Source organism: Diprion similis, chromosome 8 (assembly GCF_021155765.1).
Source record: "Diprion similis isolate iyDipSimi1 chromosome 8, iyDipSimi1.1, whole genome shotgun sequence".
NCBI lineage: Eukaryota > Metazoa > Arthropoda > Insecta > Hymenoptera > Diprionidae > Diprion > Diprion similis.
In genome coordinates, this window is record NC_060112.1 from 19,290,080 (window position 1) to 19,311,963 (window position 21,884).

The 21,884-nt window shown below is 45.3% G+C and overlaps 1 protein-coding gene across 3 annotated transcripts in view; it reads right to left on the reverse strand.

The window, feature by feature from the left end:
- LOC124408808 (AF4/FMR2 family member lilli-like) overlaps positions 1-21,884 on the reverse strand; it is a 252,252-nt gene that overhangs the window by 113,320 nt on the left and 117,048 nt on the right. For all 3 annotated transcript variants that reach the window (XM_046886019.1, XM_046886020.1, XM_046886018.1), the window contains exon 4: positions 3,707-3,902. In XM_046886019.1, coding sequence (XP_046741975.1) covers positions 3,707-3,902 — 196 coding nt within the window. The remainder of the gene's footprint in view (positions 1-3,706; positions 3,903-21,884) is intronic.

Below are 21,884 nucleotides of genomic sequence, written 5' to 3' on the forward strand. Positions count from 1 at the left end.
TCGTTAATTATCCATGCTGTTCACTGGACAAGCAAACTCAGTGATATAATCCGATCGAATAAGGCGCGATGGATATCTAATGACGCTCACAAAGAAGCAGATCGACAAGTCATCTCGTCTTTCGCACTGACTTGCAATAATAGACCCCTTCAGCAGGCGACAGCCTGGCTAAGCTATGCTAGAGTACCGCAATATGTTCCGCATTCACAATACAACGTAAAGCAGCGATTTGCACGTAAATTAGACCGGATGTCGCGTAACCGACAATTCGGCTTTGATTTTATTACTCCTTAATTAAGAATATGAAAAAGTCGCTCACACAAAATTAGCGAGGTAAATTTTTTTTAAGAAAGTGCAAAATCCGGACCACGGTCACTCCGAGATGCAAGAAGTACGCCCCTGTACAAGTGAATATGTATATGTGGTTACATAGAGTAACAGAAGAAAAGAACCTCTGCCTTCGAGCGCTGGGTTGTAAAGTTATTCCAACGTGTTCGCGTAGAGACGTCCGTAAGATCGTATATTTGTAAAGTTTCTATGTACAAGGGATATTAAAAACCAGTAGCCGTGGACCGGAGTTGTTTCACAACTGAATTTATCAGCTTGTATCTCAACCACCGCGAGTATCTTCCGTCATTTGTTTGCACGCGGTTGAGGGCCCGGACCCCTTAACGTTCTAGGCCCACGCTACGTACGGGCCCCGAGGCATCGGCGTTATCCACGCCACGCGTATAAATAATTGACGTCACGCATAGATCAGTTGGATCCAAGCGAGTATACAATATACATATACCTACCGCTTTACAGCCATCCGTTAGAGGCATGCAAGTTTGACGTTACAAAGGGAAGGAATATTAAGAAATTTTAGGAGCGTCCAGGCATGATTCTTGTGTAGTTATACCCCGTACGCACGGGGAGATAATAAAAGAAATAAGGAAAACTCCGAACAAGCTACTTCCGTAATGAGCTGCCTCTAATGGGCTTTGCGGCTAACGCCTCTGGCACACCAGGCGGGAATCCGAAGAATAATTAAGACTGAAATATATAACAAAGAAAAAAAAACGAAGAAAATAATGCCTCCAACCAGGTGTACACAAACACTCAAAATATGCCCTTAATTATGTTCTTCCGTGTAAAAAGTTTCGATCACATCAAACCGCGGCCCTTCTGCACAACCTAAACCTTCTTAAGGGTGTTCGCAGGGCCAATCAGATCGAAACCTGGCGAGAAATCATCGATTCGGTATGGCCACGATGGAGTCGACAGATAGTACCTAATTACGTTTCATTGATATCTAACCCGACAGTTTTATGCCCAATTTGTCACACTCGGCTCATTCTATCGGTTTAATCGCAAACAATACAGATGAGATGACAGGTAAAGGCATCAAGGTTTTCATTCGCCAATCGGATTTCATTATCTCTGCTCTCAGGCATATCGCGGCATCTTTCGATCGGCATACAGGTACGTATATAAGTGGATATAACTATTCCAGAGCTGGTGCATATGCGTGCTCTTGCTAGTGGGCAAGTTCACCGATCGTGACTGCTATGACTGATTTACAAGCGCGGTGTGTTGGGCAATACACCGGTCAACTCCTCGATATGGAACCGTCCGTTCGAAGTCTAGATTTTCTCAGGGCGTTTCGTTTTCTATTGCGAAACAACCCAGCGGAGAGAGAAAATGTCACCTGGACCAACTAAATCTCCTATTGCAGATTGCGAAATGATTATCGACGGTTGCGGTATGGCAGCAGCAGCAGCAGCAGCAGCAGCAGCAGCAACAGCAGCGGCTCACCGGTGACAGGGACTGGGCTCATCCAGTCGATATTTCCTCCCCGCGGGTTCCTGAGCGATCGTTGAACGTGCAGGACCCCACCTTCGAGGTCTCTGTTTACTCTGCGCAGGTTTGGAATTTTCCGATAGTTGATTATTACCGGTGCCGCAACAGAGCTTGCAGTCATTAGGCGACGGAGCTGGCCGTATATATATACGTAACGTCCGGATGGCAAGGTGCCGTCGATGACGATCCGTCGGTTCTCGGTTAGCTGACGGTGGTCCCTTATCGCTAGAGGGATCAATGCTTTGCCAGAAAACAATAGAATGTCGAGATGCATGCGTGGTTAAACAAATGCCAGCTGCTAATGCGGTATTGCAATGTGCGCTAAGGTATGATCCACGCGAGCGATGATGTGCACACTCCCAGCCAGCCATTCTATCAGGGATTTAATGCTCCCGGGAATAACTAATAGAAGCCAACAGCTGTACGGATATCTCTGCATTATGCAGTTCCCTACGTGCGAATATAAAATGCTCCGGTCTCTCGTTGAATGGTTTTCCCACCAACGGCGTAGCTGTGTCGTGTTGCGCAGAGGAGGAATGACCGATCTCGAACATAGATAAATGTCAGTATTCGGCTCCGTTAGGTACTTACACTTGAGCTTGCGCCTCTATCCAAAGTCTGCCGAGTCGATCCGCGATACATACATCGTGCTACTCCTACTACTCCTACTACTCCTACCTCTCTGATTCTCAATCTACCTGTTCTTCCCCCTCTTTCGCGCGGAAGAAGAAGGCACCGTTAAGACCTGGTCTTGACACCGGGTCACCGCGAGCTGCATCCTAGAGAAGGTTGTTTTTTAGGCTCCGTTCGACAACCTATGGGGCCGTTTTAGCTTTGTGCGTTTCAATATAACTATTCGCGAGTGCTTACGGTACGCGTGGTACAATAGCCCAAACATGGAATCCACCAACCAACCGGCTCACCCGTACTAAAAAAGAATCTCGCGTAATTAACCCATAAAGCAAACGCCGTCGTTAGGATCTTCGCAGACTGTCCATACGTGCATCAGCGCAAGATATTCCGGGTATTAAGCAGTAAAGTAAGTATCCAGAGGCACTTGTTTCATTGGCGTCGAGTTCACAATGTACTCTTCTCATCCTTTTACGGTACTGACGGTATTTCCAAGACTACGATTATACGACATTGAATATTTCACGATATTTTTTCAGCTCGTCGTATCGCAGGCACAAATACAGAAAAGTACAGAGGCTGGGTGATCATCTTTCGAACCATCGAGAGATCTGAATGTACGTAAAATAATCTGCTTCCGAATTCGGATCAACCTGCCGGAAGATATTTTTAATCGCGTCGCATGATTTACAGATAACTGTGTTGAAAAAATAAATTTCATAGCCCGCCTTCGGTAGAGACAGGGACTATAATTTGCGGTATTTGCCATTTGGCACCTGGCGTGTAATTTTGTTTACTCAGCTCGGTACAACGAATATTTAACCGAATGAATCACTCGGGCTCTCGCGAAGCTGGCCATTATCGAATTATCAAAAATATTATACGAGCTGCGTTTCTCCGTCACAAGACTCTGCAACGAAGATGGCTCAACGTGCCCGGGGCGCAGACGTGCACCAATCTCAAATCCAGGTTATCTCGGCGGGATCGTTCCTCGCGTAGATGTACAAGGTGTAAGGAATACATACTCCGCGCGACATCGTTTCGAGATAAACGTCAAGATTTCTCATTCACGTATAACAACGAACAACCATGCTATACCTACTGCGAAAATATTTTCAAAATTTTCGCTCTTTCACAAAATTCATCCGTTAACGATCATCGGTTATGAAAAACGCTATTTCATCAGCTCTTTGAACACCGGAGCTGAAATTCAAGATTCCTGATAGGTACTCACCGGTGGATGTGGAAAGAGGCAGAGTAGGCGTTGAGGGCGTCGAGGGCGTCGCGGGCGTTGCGGGTGTCGTCGATGGCGTTGGGATTCTGCGAGCTGCGGCGATTACCACTGCCGGACTGTACCTCGGCACCTGCAGCACCACAGGCGTTTTAACCGATAAGTCCACGGGTTCCAGCTGCACAGGGGGACCCGCCGCCTGAAATCAAGACAAAAAAAGATTTCACAGCAGGAGTTTCACTTGGGATTTATTTTGCAGAGAAGTCAGCTAAGGTTGAAACTTACACCTCGGTCATTGCTCAAGACTGTAACGCTTATAAAGGAAAAACAAACATTTTTAAGTTACGGTTTTCACTTTTTGATATCAGATTCGAAATCGTTGGCTCTTCTTTACGCGAGGCATCGAATGTCGATGTCAAAATCAATGCAATAATATTCAGCCATAACTTCACCACTTAATACTATTATACAAATAGTCGTGGCTGAGTCATCATCAAGCAATACCGGTGAGATTTTCATGCAGGCAACGACGAGACTTGAAGTGTGAACGTCAGCCAGCGCGCTATTTCCTAGATCAAGTATACTTGCCACTCCTCGGCATTAGAAAGCATTTGAGAGTGCGCGGAATAAAGGAAGTACCTAATCAAATCTATTCATTTACTATCGCTGTCGCATCTGCAGGTTGGCTCTAATCCTGCCGAGCATATTACCCGGCTAGATAACTCGGGCTGCTGGTAGCACTGCGAAGTACTTTCGCGCAATTTGCATAACTAGTGTTGGTATTGACGTGAACTAATCACTACTGGTTCCCACGAGGTCCGGCTAGCCGACCTGACCACCGTCCGCTGCAGTGCCGTATGGCAGTCCAGCTCTAAGGCTGGCTCTGCTATAGCCATGCAGCAAGTGGAGGGCTGCGGGGGGTGGCAGGTACGGCTACTGCTATTAGCCGAGTGGTACCGCTTTGGTCCGGTCGTTCGTATGAATATCTACTTTTCTCTGCTCTGTAAGAAAATACTTCCGTCGGTGAAACGTGCGCGAGCGTAGACGCACTCGGTGGAACGATATTACGTAACGTTACCGATAGCTCCCGTTGACCGGGAAACAAATGTTTTATTCAAATCAAGGAACAACGTTGCTCACACATGACAGCGTTTTGAGCTTCGTTCCGAACATTCCTTTTTCATGTAGTTCTAGAATCGCAATGTGAATTGAAAAACCACCAACGGCTGAAATCTTTCTAAATCACAATTGTTGGCTCACGATATATTATTTGACTTACACTGTTGTCCCGATGGAATTATTGGGGATTTGTAGTCCTTTTTTACTCTGATTTTCTTTCAAAGAATCCAGTGAAACGGATATTTCAATCGTGTATTTGTACGCTTTCGTCATCGAAGAACTTTGGTCGGTAGAAAAAAGAGTTGACGACTATACGATTCAATCTGTCTCTATGAATGTGAAATAATTACGATAATTAGAGCGGATTGAAAAATACGCCTGAAGAAAAAGTGGACGAGATTTTGTTGAAATAAAAACAAGACACCGACGACCGTGATATACATAATGAATAGCAGCATTCATTAATCATTTGTTTATTAATTACTCCTGGGGAACACGATCATATCGTCCCTTAATTTCTTACGTGCGATTAAACTAATCACATTCATCGATAAGATTGAAGAGAAAATAAAATAAAAATAATGCCCTCTGCTCTTGTTCAATTTTCTTTTATAATTTGCATAGACTAGCTGTATCCAGTACATCTGACAAGGATAAAAGAATCTGAATCACGATCAAAGAGACATCAACTTTACGATCGTTCGTGAACAACGAAAACGAGGCCATAATTTTCACTGTACGATCGCATATATTTGCCGAATCATCTTTACGCGGAGAAAAACATGCGTGCTTCTTTCGCTCGAACGGAACTGCCCAACTGATCTTCAGAGATAAAAGTATTCGAAAATCAGAACGAGTTTCACCATTCCACTTATCGCGCCATCTCTACATGTGGGCTGCTTAACTTCTTGACCAAGGACCGAGGATCAGGGATCTCCCACCAGTCGTCAACTCCACAAATTCTCAAGTTGGTACCGGATTAGAAGCTATAACGTCTCAAACTTGTTTTCACAGAGTTTTATAAAAATAATTGGCAAAACTACGAAATCGAATCGAGGTCGAGCCAGGAGTCAAGACTTTACCAACCATTCATTACTAAAAACCGTTTCTTACGTTCCCCAGCAAAATCCTAAGTACTGAGCCGCATACCTTGGCTTGGGAAGTAACAGTGTGCGAGTCAAGGTTCTGTTTCAAATTATCGACAGGTTTTATACAGCGGTCGCCTATAAGGAACGGCAAGTTATTACCAGGATATCTAGGCTCATTAGACATTATACATGCCTGTTTTATACATTTTTATTTCTTATTGCAAACGGTCACTCCCATGGTAGCCAAGCCGGCTGTCGCAGGTGCGACCATGGTTTCACCAAGAGATTGCTTACCTACAAGACCAAAGAAAGGGATCCCTCTCACCTTAATGCAGACATTATCGAAGATTGAGTGTTTACAGAGCAATTGTTAAGTGTGTTAACGTCAGTAAATCGGGTTCATGAGTGACGGCTAAAACGCTGTATCTTATCTAATTGCCCGCTACCGACTTCACATTCATCTTTACACTGTTTTTGCTACTCATGTCTGACGTGCAGGATATTAGATCCGACCTTTGAACATCATCGTGACGAAAATGAACTCTTTTTTTCAAACCGAAGAAATATTCATTGTATACAAATCTGGGAAAACGTGATGAAGCCCGTTGGTTTGTTCCTAGCCCGTGAGTCGATGTGTGTCTGGAATGTGTGGTGTGAATCTCGATCGTGAGAGGAATCAGAGCACCAGGATTGTGGAATATCAATTCCGTCCCGACGACTCGAGGCCGGCGCATTTCCTGAAACGGAGTGACGAGCCGAAAGTCAGTCGCCGAAAACAACTCACTCCCGGAGATGTTTATGACGGTGTACGGGGAATGTCTTTATTTGGCCGCTTGTAAGTTCGCCGCGCGTGGACCGCAAGTTAGCGTATCGTTGGACCCTGGGGAGACCAAAGAAGTCTCGTGGGCACGGACCGACTTTGCTTTCCCCGTGATGTTGTCCACCCGGCTTTTATCTGACTCGCGGGTTGCGTTACTTCAGCGAGAAAGGCGACCTCGTTGCTTGACACTCGGAAAGGTGCCGTTTGGCCAGAACCTTCCGAAAGGCAGTCTAAAGTGTACACTGAGAACCGGACACTGGAACAGAGGGAAGCATATGTTACGTGTCAAAGTGACACAGCAACGGAACGCGACTCCGGACTACCGATGAAGCGGTCAGAAATCGGTGGAATTAGTTAAGCGGTAGGAAACCATCAGTTACCACACTTTGTGGTTATAGAAAATTGGAGATTAGAATCCTGGCACCGTGCTTCGTACTCCATGACTATGCACTGGGTCTGACAAGTTACAAATTGAGATGTCATTTCGAGGAGCATAGGAACATGGGTGTAACAAATCGTAGCATCGTCAGTATTAGCGATAACCGATGCTACCATTATTTTTTATTGAGACATCCCTGGATCCGTTTGTGGCGAGAACTTGAAGACGTTGAGGACAAAGAGAATAGATCTCAAGGCTAGCGACAATTAGAGTACAAGTCGTGGTCGAATTGACCTCAAACGACGAAGTTAGCAGTTTTGAAACCGAAGTTTAAGCGTTTCCCACAACACCAACGAAGCATCGGCGAAGCTGTGGGTCTGGATCGAAATGTCAGGCCAAAATACCAGGTTGAAATATTACCAGGTTCCAATTCATGTAGAGGTGAAAGTCGTCGATGCATCTGGAAAGGATTGTCCAGGTCGTACCGGAGACGATTATAATCATTGTCAAAATATCCTAGACGTACGATGACTAGGAAATAAATTAGCAACAGTCCCTCACTAATGCGAATAATCATCATCACTCCATTAATTCACTGATGAACCTAATGCTATAGAAGAACTGGGGGCACGACGGACCCCCTAACCTACTAATTATTTTTCATAGCTTTTGAGTACCGGGTACAATTTTTTTTTATCTATATATCGAACAAATTCATCATTATATTGTCATAGTTTCAAAAAAAAAAAATAATAATAATAATAATTCTACGACACGACGGATCTCAACCAAAAAATTATGAAAAAGCAATTTTTTTCTTCAATGACTGCGTATGTATGAGGAAAAAAAAATTATATTTCGGAGCAAATGGCCTTTGCCTAAAACATTATTTTTTTACAATCTGTGAAAAAAAAATTTTCTCCTAAAAGAATGTTGCATACTTTAATTCAACGCATATTAAACCAACCTCTAATAGTATCTGTTTATTAAAAAAAAAAAAATTGTCTCCCCCACGTTCCAATATATAGACCCTGACCTGGTAATCAAAGGGTATGAGCATCATCCATTCGATGTGACCCTAGGTTTCCGGTTGCGGTAGTGTAATTGATCGACAAAAGAACAAACGGATAATTTTTCTACTACAAATCAAAAAAGCGGCGTTTACTCGTAGTGGATGGGATCAGCTGGTGATATAATGTAATAATCGATCAGGTCAACGACAAATGTGAGAAGGTAGTTATACCTACCCACTCCGGCCAGCCTCTGATTGTACCATCAGCTATATAAAACCGGGCATCGCATCGATGTAATTTGCAAACTTTCCAATAATTATACCCTATGTGCAATCCATCGTATTAAATCATAACCGGTACCATTTTTGGGAGTGGATTCGGCTCACGATATAATAAGAACGTACAAAAGGGTGGGAGGCCCGGATCCTAAAAATCTGTTGAACAACTCTAGCAGGAGGGAACCGCACTAAACGGTTCGAGCTGCACTCTGTAATTAAGTAATCTGAAACAACATCATCGATGCCGCTTAGACATGGTGGCACAAGAGGATTCTCGCTGAGTATCTTCAAAGCATTTCGGACTTCTTTGGGTAACGGAGGCACGCTTCCGTGCACCGCGTGCAAACGTGAGAGTCGCGAGGTCAGCTCGTACGGAGGTTTTTAAAGACTGGCCGCTTACTTTGGCTCGATCCCTTGGGTTTCAGAAGCGGTAAGCCCTTCACAATCTGCATGAGCCTCAAACTACAACGGAAACTTGTCGGCATGCCAAACGTATACATGCTTAACCCGGGCCCAGCATACAGCTCCGAATACCTTCGCGTGCGAAATTCGTGAACGCGTCGCTCCCGTCATTTGCCAATTTTATGACCGTGGGAGGACTACGTACACCTTTCAGGGAGAGCATGCTATTCCAAAAAGTCTACCTACTACTGGACAAACTCTCATTACGCAGGTGGTAACACGGTCAACGAGTCGTGATCCCAAACCAAGTTAAAGTATTTTATACGATACCGCTAAAGTTGCAAACGATTATACCCGCGCTTTCTTCACAACCTTCGTGTGTCCTGCTTTTCTCAGCATTCTTAATTTCGTCTGGTGTTACTGTCTTTTTCTTTTCACATGTCTTCTTTTTGTGCTTTTTAAATGCCGGGACAACTATATTCCCCTCTTTGTATCTCAGAAATTCGCAGCAAGTTAAGATGTTATTGATTAACCACGGTGAAAACGAAGGAATGGAGCTGGGACGAATAAATTGACAAATAAAGCGATGTAATGGCGCCGATCGATCAAAGGGGCACAAGCAGGTAAAAGGATGGATACGAACGTCCGAGTGTCTGAAGTAATAAATATATCAATACCCGGTTCTATTTATCGTGGCTTGGCAAGTGGATGACACTGGTGACCCGGAGTGGCCGCGCGCCGGGAAGAAACGATTTCAAAAAAACTATTATATCCGTCTGAGATTTATATTAGCGGTTCAGCATTCGTATGTGTAGCATTCTGCTGCATCGATATCTGCGCCTATTTCAAGTCTCCGCTGATTATAATCACTTTTTACATTTCCCGCATTCAATGTAAAGGAATTTGCCGCATATACATTAAATTTCAAATTAATTTACAATTTTTATTGCCACAAAAATGCAGCTACGGTTAATTATTACCCAGATTCTTGATCTCGGTTTTCCAAGAAGTAAAATATACTCTGAAGGATAATCTCGAATAACAGAGTTTTAATCGACGTTTTTTAAAGCAAATATTATAAGAGTAGAGGTTGATAAGGTAAAACTCCTTCCTGGTTACGTTGCGTGCAGCAAAGCGATGATGAAGTGAAGTACGAGTTGCGTGCCGACCGGCATACTCGGTACGCCCCGGCGAGATTTGGTTGCTCGGCAATACAAATGATTTTCAATTCCTGCGTCACTCGTACGTGACGTTAAACTTTGGTCTCGTCTAATTTGTTCGCCTCGCGTATCAGCCATCTGAAATTGAGTGCCGACGTCTTCATCTTGATATCTCGAGGTATCTCAAGCACGCGCGCCCCACCGCACGCAGCTAATTATCAGCCTTATCGATGGACAGATGGGTTCTTATTGATTTAAACGCTCTTCGCTGTTTAAATCTAAAATATTGCTCAAGTTTAATTATATCAAGATCGAGCGACGGGTGTTTAGAAAAGTAATTTCTCTGCTGTATGCCAAGTTTTACATTACACGTCGCGTTAACTCGCAGGGCGACTCACGATTAACAGCAGCGTGTGCTGCGGACACGTCATAAATAATAACGACTCGTCGTAGGCAGGGCAGTTCGTTTAGAAATACCTATTCGAACTGTAAATCTCCGGTAAAGTTTAGCCACACGACGACCAAGATGGATATTGATATTAGACATGCATTAGAATGATTTGTATCTCTCGCGCCTCACACAGATTTCAGTCCCGAATCTGCTGTACCTACCATTATTAAAACAACAGCGGCAACGTCGGCAGGCAATGGGAATCGGTATGATAGAATCCCATCTCGTGAATATATTACATGAGCGGATAAAGAAATTACAATATTCATCCGGGATGGTCAGCCGGCGGCGTTGCACGTAACGAAATCGCATTACCTCTATAAATCACGAGCCATTGAAAATCTATCAGTAACGAAGTCTCTTATTGCCCTGATAGGAAACGGTGGTTCATCTGATTGATACTACATGGCGCGGCTACGTATCACTGGTACCTGAGGAATTAATTGATTTTTTGTTTCTGATTTTCAACTATTACTTTTTATTTTCTTTATTTTTTTTCCATTTTTTTGATCATTGCAAATGTCAAGTGGACTTGATGAAAAGCAGGCTGAGAAACGAAGATAAATAAAGGTATTTCATAATTATAGACACATCACGAAATCACAAACAATTCTGCTTTTGCAAGCTTTGTTATTTGTTGTTGAAGTTGTTAAGATATCGCAAAATTATGCTCGTTCAACATATCCGTAAAACCTGCAGTTATTTTTTCTAACAAACGAAAACTATCTAACAGTTTGATGGTTGACCCGAGAACGAATGATTAATTTATGGATCGCGCACAATGTCGCGAATTTATACTATCTGCTGATGATTTCTAATTTAAACGCGTACATAGAATTATATGTATGCAAATCTATCGCCTAAGTCATTCAGAGGTGTGGGTGAGATTCGATACTTATTGTTAGTGTGGCGGGAAACCATCGCGGAAGATTAAAATTCCGTTCAAATTCATTGATACGTACGAGTAGGTATGCGAGGCAACACCCTAGCCTGCCATACTTAACGAATAACGATAGATGTCGTAAGCTATCCGTTACGATTTAACAAACGAGTAGCTCAAGTATTGTACGCGAGTCCCGTAAATGTGATGTAAAAACTTTGCCGCGACAGTTTTTCCGCATCCCGGTTGGCTGGCAAAAAATATCATGATGTAGTAAAAAAAAAAAAAAAAATATTAGTGGGACGAAAAGGAAGCAACAGTAACAGCAGCAGCGACAGTAGCCCAGGGTAACGACTCGATTAGTGCTGTCCGCCAATCTAATTATCTGTTCGGATGTAATCACCGCCGTACTGCAAGTCGTTAGTAAGCTCGCAACTCGAGCTCACGTACAGGATCGTCGCGCGTAGCAGCTCTCCTTTCAGCGGGTGAAAAACACACGGATCTCCACTTCGGTTAAAGCGATGACTCAAGCGGATACTGCATACCTACCTGATCCGCGAGAACACGCAGATGGACAGAAATCACGCGGCGAACGACGAAAGAGGTTGTTAAGGGAGTGTAGATCGTACGGGTGTACGTTACGAATGATACAAGGATACCTCGAAGAATGGGAATTGTACGATACTGGCAGTGCGCAATCGATACTACGTCGTAAGTTGAACGTGCCGGTAAGAAAGAGAAAAAATTGCCAATAACCATGCTCGCGCGGTTATAACTGGACGATCTTTAATACCCGTTCATCTTCCTCGAGTTTCCTATTTCGAAAACGTATCCTGAACGTTGTAAATATATCCGTAACAGCTCAGAGCTGTAACTATCGTAAAGCAACAAATCTTTAGGGAAGGGAGGGGGGAGGGGGCGTAAAAAGACTGCGGCTCCCCTCTGAGAATCTAACAGGCTCACTTACCGGTAACAACACTTTTTCATCGGGCGGTCAAACACTAACGGACGAATATAGAAATGGCGCCGTGTCGACCAACGGATATCCAAGAAGAGCGGATTAAAACGGTGAGCTCGACTGTTTTTCGCTGTCGGTGTCGCTTCAGTCTCCCCGGTAAGGAAGCCCGGTTCCGTATCCTGCGCGCTACCCACGTAGGTTACAATGCACGGGGACTCGGTGCTCACGCCATGCGCCATCCTCCTGGAAATGACGGTGACAAAGAAGAACCACCGCTTGTTATTGTTGACGAATGCCCAGACACCAAGCTGCAATCCAGATCTGGACCTCCTGCGCGTTTGCTTGGGGCAAGAATAAGATTCACCGATGCGATGATAAGCGAAGAGGTTAATTTCCTCTGACTATAATCAACTGGTCCGAGCAGAAGGGATGATTTTCGTGCAGTGGTAGCAAGGAACGACTGCAGCTCAGACGTGAGAGAATTATTCTGCAGTGCCACAACGACTGATTCCATCAAAGCTTATCGGTATCCTCGAAGTGGTTCGCTCTGCTCTTTAGCCTCTGAAAGGGTGTCTTATTTCCTGTCAAATTATGCATGCTTGAGCCTTCAATTATCGGGCCAAGGCGTTGTTCACGCTTGACCTCAATCACTCAACGATCTCTTACCGATCATTGGCTACCTTACATGCCGTATATGTATACGGATGTATACGTATACCAGGCGGTGCCGACAGGGGCTGGAACTCCGAGTAATAATAATTGATTAACCTCACAAGGTTCACTCAGCGAACGATAATGATATTACGTTGCAATCGACCAGTAGGGAGCCGCCAACGGTTTCCCGGGTACATGACTTGCACCGCTTCCGTGGAACTAGACAACCGGGAGTGCGTACTTTTATACCTATCAACCGACCGACACCAACTTCAAGCATCGCCGCCGTGCCCGCTACCGCCGTTCACCGATCTCGGACACACGAAGGTCATCGTCGCATAGTAATGGGCACAGATGCGGTACCTATGCCCAATTGCGTTTTGCGGAAGACGAGACGTTACAGAGGATCTTGGACTTCGACTAACGACAAAGGCTTCTGTAATTATCAACCAAGACGGAACTCAATTGTGTTCAATTAGCTCAAGTCTCAGCTTAAATTATACCCTCACCTCCCGATGTGCAAAACGTTGCAGATTAACTGGATTATGGATTTTTCATGCCAGACGAATGGCTTTTCAATTTTTACGACTTGGAGTTTCTCCGTGAGATGTTTGGAAGAACTACGGTAACGTTAGACGAAACTAATTGAGAAACGGGATGGCTTGTTTCACAAGTCAATCGATGTAACGCGTATGATATTTACCAGTCATAATTTATGCAGTATCATCGCTGTTAAGAAAATTGAATAATGGATGGGTATGAAAGTATGTGTGTGCAAATAAAACAAAGTCGAATAAGGTAGGAAATCAGTTTTTCTGACGAAATAGTCTGATCTTTATCCGGCAGAGTGAATCTTGGAGTTCTTACTGATTGCGAGTGTTACAACCTTCCTCCGGTCCGAAGAGGATCAATATTGTCGGCCTAAGTCGATGTCTTGGTGGTCGAAGAGTAAAAGACGGGTCATTACCGCCATTGATTAGATTGTTTGCGATATCGCCTACCGTGCCACGATTCAATTAAAACGAGCAATGAAAACACCAGCAGATATCTTACGTCTGTAAAGATCACAGCTAGGAGCTGTCTGATTCTACATCGAGGTGAAAAATCTCTGTCGATCGTAGGAAAGTAAAACAAGTCGATATCTTTGGATCGCATTGCAAAATGCGATGCGGTTTTCTTTAATTAAAAACATGGGATCCAAAAATAATGAACGATAATACATAAGATTTTCAATTATCCAGATCGACTAGCTTAGAAAAATTCACCAGGTCGTCCGTGTGAAAAAGAAAAATTTTTGTCACCTCTGTAAAAAGGCATTTGCAGCTCAATTTCACGACGAATTTTCGACGATTGAAATATTTTAATATTCCTTTTGACGCAAGGCAGTGCAATCGTTTTATTTGAAGTCACCACCACTGTATTCCGACTTCGCCTTTTCTCTCGTTGGTCGCAGGCTGTGCGAAGACATGTATTATATATTCGTTGACTCAGCGAAAACCTCAAAGACACGTGTCGAGCAGGGACCGTATTTCGGTAAGAAAAATTCATCGAAATGAAGCGTTGGACGAAAATTTGGATAATATTCCTCCGGGCGTGCATTAATTTAGGCGATATCCGAACCTTTCACCGAATTCAAAATTCACTACACCCCGTCGCCCGGTAAAGTTTGATCGATCAATCAGCCGAGGCATCATCCGACATTGAACCTATCATTAAACGTTATCATTCAATAAAACACATACCATGAGAGATGTAGCCTGTGAATTTATCGATCCCCAAGTTTGACCCTTCGTTCGCGAGCAAGCCTACAATTACACGCGAGCCGTACGGGAGGCTGGTAAATCCTAAATTGGGTGATTGACAGCCAGACGTCCGTAAGATCCGGCTGCGATAGCTCCGAAGGTTCCAGAGTGACTGGTAACGGTTGGCCAAAGTATTGTCAGTAAAATCCCTGTCGGCATTTAATACGTCAAACAGCAATAGCAGGGTCAATACCTTCTCGACTTATGAGTACGTGTTATCTCAGATCGGCAAACATAACGATTAGTCCACCTTGACGGCATGCTGATTGCCCGGAGAAGAGGAAACTGTAACGAGATAAAGCGCAAGGTGCATCGGTGCAAAAATTGCGAATCGGGCCACTGTTTCCCTCGTGATAAACGTTGCAGGCAATCTCCGTGAAAGGTCCACACTCAGGTGCAACCCATAACCGCTGCCCGATGCGTCTCGAGGAATTCAGTGCTTCGTGCTATCCGTAATATCGACGTCGAGCTAAGATCGCGGACAAAAACTGACGTTCGAACGTTCAAACGTGAAAAACCAGATGACTAGGATACGCTCGGCTCAGCTCGACTCAAGTGCTTAGCGCTGAGACGCGTGTTTACGACACTACACAAGAGGGTGCGACTCAGCTATGAAGAAAGCTGCACTTCGTGCCGAGAGAGCCGCGAGATAAATCACAGAAACTATAAAGAAAGCCGTACTACCGATCCGTTTGTGGATAGGTATGAAGTGTGGACGGAAAACTCTATTCACGCAGTACAGGGTAATTGTCCCAAAACTTGTAAACATGAAACGTGATCGGTGAGTATGGAGACGCAGGCCGACGCCCAAACGTCAAAAGTTTCAACGATATCGCATACGTACCACCTGTACAGTCGTTCTCTCGACCAACGTAGCAACAAAATTGCGATTAGTCGTCCTGGGTTGCCTGGTTTGATCGTTCGTCTCGTCCGCGGGGTTCTTTGACGGATGACGACAGAGAATTAAATTTCAACGGTTCGGACGGACGGACTCCAGGATGACTGTCGTAAGTTTCGAATCGCATGGCTTTCGACGATAAATATGAAGCACGTTAGAGACAGACGCACTTGGCCTCAACACGGAAGCTGAATTACATCGTACGTAACAAATAATACAAGATGTACGGTACTTTTGAGACACAGCAATAGCAGAAATATAGCATTGCGAGCAGATGTTACCGAGGCTAACAATAAGTAAAGAGTCAAGACTCGTGAAATTTCCCGGCACTGCACTGACTCAACATATTTCAAAACCTAATTGCACCACTTTATTCATACAGAGAGCTACATCGACTTCCCAGTGCGGGTGCGATAGGTGCACAGCATTTGTTATATAACATAATAATATCCAGGCAAATCGCGTATAGTTCCTTAATTACAGATAAGTATAGATCCCAGCAGTTTGCTTGTTAGCCATTCCGCGTTAACCACACACAGCTAACACGAGAAACGGTGATAAAATTAATTAGCCAATGTAAAAGAAAAACCGACTTTCGAGTAGCTCGAAAAAAAGAATCTACACGTCTGTCCGCGAGATAAATAAATTTACTTTCAGATCCCGGTGCACTCTGTGCGCAACAGATTGCCGGCATACGTCGAAACGCACGAACTACCTTGAAGGTCAAAAGCCTCGACCGAGGTGGATGGAATAATTAGTTCAACACTTTCGGTGGTTGACGAGAACAATGGCGACGATGCGTTTTAATCCGTCGAATGATAAAGGCGTCATTGGGACAATTACGGAGCCCCGACAGGCGGCAATTAAAATGAAGAGATTGAAAGGCGTGGGTGTACCGTAAGGCCCATTGCGTCGACCGTCTGAACTGGGACTAAACGCTCGCGTCGTGTTCCGCACACAATGCGCGCGTTCCGTTGCCACATTCGGCCGCCGTAAAGTGGAGCAATTAATCAAGGGGTCAACGGGTTGCGTCTACTCACCGCTCGCGCTCGTCCGCCCACGTCCAACGCATAAACTCGGAAAACCATTTACACAGAACTCCGTATAGCCGCAGTACCACAGACGTGTTTCTCATTGTCAGTCGTAGGAACGCGTGATTCCGCGTCTATCTCCTCGTGGGAAAATAAGGGGGTGAAATATTTCCGAGATATGCAATATTGCGGAGGATGATCGGCGCACATCCGATCGACGACCCGCCGCGAAGGAGTGCAAGGCTTTGTAATTTTTTAAGCGAGTGCGGTAGCGAGTAGGTACGCGCAAAAAATTAATGAATAATCGTTCCCAGGCAACGTCGACGCGCGGATATACTATATAGGTATATATTGTACAAGGCGCAAGAGCATAGAAACTGAAATGCGACGAACAAAAAGTGCGAAGCGACTACTCGTTATCATATTAATTAGAATAGGTACACCGGCTCTGCAGGCAGACCGACATCGTCGGCACCATGCGGAAAGTACTCATTGTTATCCTCGCTCCTTACGGAGATCGGCATCAAACGTTGTAGGCCGCGTGTGAATCGGCAAGGAATGCCGGCAGCAAAGTCGACTACGCGACTCCGAGAAACAATTGGAGACGCGCCTTGTTTCAATATGCAAAAGTATACATAATGTTGTGTAGGTATACCTATATATACGTACAACGTGCCAACGCAACGCCGCACATCACGAGAAGAGGACTGCGTTCGTTCGTTCGTTCGTTCGTTCGTTCGTTCGTTCGTCTAGCCGTTTTGTTGCTGTGTACATACTATAACATCGTCTGAGTATTGCCAGGTGATAACGGAGATCATTGACCTCGCGAAATACCGAATAGCGATTCGCGTGTCTAAGTTCAATAAAAAATTAAAAAGTCATCAAAGTATATATATTTACTTGGATTAAGAGCCTGATCCGGTAACCGATATCGATATATCCCAGCGATTGGACACTCTTCGGTGTTTAACGATTCGCAATAAACATCAGGTTTGGCATCGCGTTAATATTGAAATTAGCCGAGGAATCGCCCGGGCCTTAACTCGCACGATCAAAGTGGTCCGTACGTACATCGCCGAAGGCATATATCCCCGGTCCGAGTGGAACGAGTTCGATTATGCCGATGTACACAAGTGCGGGACGTTTTCCTCGATCGCTATCTTCTTCAGCTTTATAGCGGGGTTCCGTGGTAACAATAGATTCCTTACGCCCACGCCGGAGACAAAGGCTTGCCCCGGAGATGACCGTCGGATGGAACGGTCTCAACTGCTGGAACAGATGGGCGCGATGCGGCGATGTAGAACGCCGCTGCGATGTTGTCCGTGACGAAGGTGTGGTGTTGGTCGGTGTACCTCGTGCATACGGTTCTCCTCTCTCGGTTACGCAATTTGGAGAGGAGCAGGACGCGCGAGGACGGACGGTGCGGACGGTGCGGACGGTGACGACACCTCCGCGAATCCGGGAGTGGTCAGACGCGCCTGACGCACTAACCGGCCTCTCGTCCGGGTATTCGCGTACCGGTATATACACGGTCCATAGATTTAAGGATGTCCGAAAGCTTCTGGTCGGTCTTCGAAAGAGGCTACAACAGAGCGTTACAACCGAGGAATGCTTGTCCGGGTTCAAACTTTGATAGCGGTGTCCATCTGACACAAGTCCCGCCCCATCCCGACCCGTGAAGGTCAGGTGCCGAAAATTTGGCTGCAACATTATTTAGCGATGATGGGTCTGCGGATAACACCGTCGTCGACTACCGCATATTTTTTACCTTTTTCTCCGCTCGTCGCGTCTGCCAGGTCTCGAGAGTGGCCGCGCGTTTGTTCTACAAGCGAGAATAATTAGACGAGCTAACGGATCGACGCATGGACCTAATTAGACGCGATGCGGTCGTAATTAAGAAGCGTATCTACTTGCTAACGACTTTGCTTGTTCCCCGAGCCTGCGACGTTGACCGTCAAATACAGACCGTATAGAACTGCGTCGATCAAAGGAGAAGAGAGGATTATCACGAGATCCCACGGGCATGTTTACAGGCCTCTTCAAGGAGTTCCCCCTGTTCTAACTGCTGACGGATATCATATCGAAAAGTGGAAAGTATAAAGGGATGCTCGTGAAGTGCACGTGGCAATACAGATATAATAATACGAAAGCTTTTCGCGCATCGACGAATGCTACAGCGAGTAAGAACACGCGCGAGTAGTTCGTATATCCGTTAGCCGCACACAGAGATGCGACCAAGTTGGGATTCAATTCGCATTGAGAAGCTTTACCTCGCCTCGCCGCACGCCCTCCACCTGGTAAATTATTGCGCGACGATTTAGCGATTGCTTCCGATAGGCTGGCATTCCACTTTGCTTATAGAACCTGCAGGATTTCCCCTTTGGCAGTTGCGTTATGTGTTGCCGTTTGACCAGCCAATCTACGATTAAACTTATTTCAGTTTCTCCCGAAGAGATACGTATGCATTCGGACAGACTGTGGGATCTCCAGGCGACTATGCGGATGAATGCGAAGAGAACTCGGCACTACCACGGTACGTATTACGGGGATTAGGATTATCGCAACAACGTGTCTGTGTGGATGGATGGATGGATGGATGGATGGATGGATAGACGGATGGATAGATGCCTCGTCTACTCACCCGATACAAAGTACAGGGTCACTCTTTTTAATTGATTGTTACGGCTCAACGATTCGACCGCGACGAATCGTCGGAATCACGATTATCGAAACTGTGACGCGGTGTTCGAGTACGTGAATTGCTCTCGGCGATGCCCACCTGCGCGTTAACGCACCCGTTTCAAACTCGGACGGTGCCTTGGCCGACGCCCAACCAGTTCCGCGTACTCCTAACACCAAAAAGTGAGGTACAATCTCTTCGTTACTGGGCCAGTCCGAGCCCAGACTCGACATATCCAAGGTCAAAGTCACCAAGTATATCTGGTTTCTTTCAATCTTGTCTAGCGGAAGGCGCGGCATCACATCACAGGCCCCGAGGGCGTGACGAAAGTAACCTAACCCCGGCGCGGAAACCACGTATAGTGCTCCGCAAGGACTGATTTTCGCTCACATGCCCGCGTTCGCGTACCTACGGTCGTAGGTAATAGGCACCTACCACCACCACATCGCGGTAGATCTCGGATCTCTGGAATTAGTTCCGATTAATTCTGCGAAGAGTTATGCAGAGACTCCCTAAGAGCTAGCGGGTATCAATCCGAGCTACCAGCTCCAGCTCGCCTGGCTGTTAATGAGTCATGTTTAATTGGCGTGGGAAGCCCAGGACTCTCCGGTACGTTGCGTTGCGTTGCGTTGCGTTGCGTTGCGTTGCGTTACGTTACGTTACGTTGCGTTTGTCTAGCCGAGCCTCGGACAGTCCCGCAGTCCCGTACATGCAGCTACCGCACTGCGGATATAGGTAAACCCAAGAAGAAGTCGAATTCGAAGCTTGGCGAGAACGCGGTCCAGGTAAGAGTGCCGAGTGGCTAATCCCCGGAGCACCAAGGATGAAGCTCGGGGCTCATGTGCGCGGCTTCGCTAATTAAATCGTGTAATATTAAAGCGCAAGCTTGCGCGTTGGTGTCATTGCATCGATTTGTACGTACGCCCGTGGTACAGGCCCTGCTCAAAGCTTCTGGCTCTATCTCTGGCCCACAGAGCGTTGAACTTCAAGGTCTTCTTTGGCTGCTTTTTATTGTGTTATTTTTCTCTCCTTGCTGTGGCAGTCGCACGGTGAACGAAGGAATGTAAATTTTTCAATATTTTGTAACGTTTGAAATTCAATACCTACTACCAATCTGGTTCGAGTTTTCTGTAGTAGTTTGTGGGTTGGACTCAGTTGTATACTGCTGAGCTGCCGCTGTTGTTCCTTCCTTTTCATCTGTTACTCGGAATGTATTAGCATTTCAATACCGCCGGCGGTTGGATGGCTGGTGTATTTTTTCAAGAAGGAACTTCTCCTACGTCGCTACTTTCACGGATATATATATTCTTCCAGCACACACGCGCGTTAGGCTTAATGATATTTGTGGATAACGAACGAATTCATCTCAATGATTATGAATTGAAACGCGTAGGTAAGACCGCGACACGTTATATCAAAGCCAGCCTGAACGTTTGATCTTGCGATTGTAATAAAGGCTGTGAAAGAAAGCTGGCCATCTGTGAGTTTTAGAGTTCTTCCATGTATTGTAGTAGTTTTATTTCCAAGGCTTGTAGCCGCAAGGAAACACGTACCTACCCATCGACCTTCACTCATCCCTCTGTCAGACGGGGAATGTCGCTTTGTATGCAGAAATACAGAAAGGCGCGGTCTCTTTCGAAGCAGGTTCAGGTTATTTCAAGCATGTGGAACGAAGAAATAAGAGGAGAAGAAAGAGAGGGAATATCGTCGACGGAGACTCACCGCAGGGCAAAGGAGCCTCTTGAGTAATACAACATTTCCTTCGGAAAGACGTCTCTTACGTATCCACAAATTTTTGCACTTAGGTTGTACAGAAACAGGCCTCTTCTAACATTTGCCAATCTTTCCAAGTAGGTATACATAATTCACCTCTCATTTGAAAATACGTCGGTGTTACATTTTCCAGATTACGATTACGATTACGATTCCGATTACTGCTCTCGATTTATCCTCGAACCACGGACCAGTTATCAGAGAGTACAGACAGTTTCTCAACGGTCAAGAAATGTTAACTTTTTCACTGAGACGACAGAACTAAAATTATAGAATTTCGATAATTAATCGTCCTAACTATAACTCTGGGTAGAAATCAATTAATTCAATATACCATAAAATATACAAATACGTATATAATACACCTAAGTCTGAAAACAAGTTTTGAAACCAACTGCCTACTAAACATCGGCTGACTGCCATCTGATTCAGACACGAACAGGTTTCTATTTCGCGCAGAGTGCATCTACGGGTCAATTAATTAGCATAGCAACGCGAGGGATGGAAGCAGGATATAGCTGTTCAACGCCTGTGTCAAGTTGGTCTAATACGAAGATGGGAGGATGAAATCTCACTGTTCCTTGACAAACGGACTAATTTCTGAAATGACGAAGTGCGCTCTCCAGGACATACTCACCTACACATCATCACGTATACCTCAAAGAGGAGTTCGCCCACGGATCCTCGTCCCGTTTGAGACACGCCGCTGCTCGCAGATCGCGTTAGGCAGGGACGAAGCGGCGGAGAAAGGTTGCCTTTCTCGAATGGCGCGTTCTCCTTGCTTGCAAGCTCTAA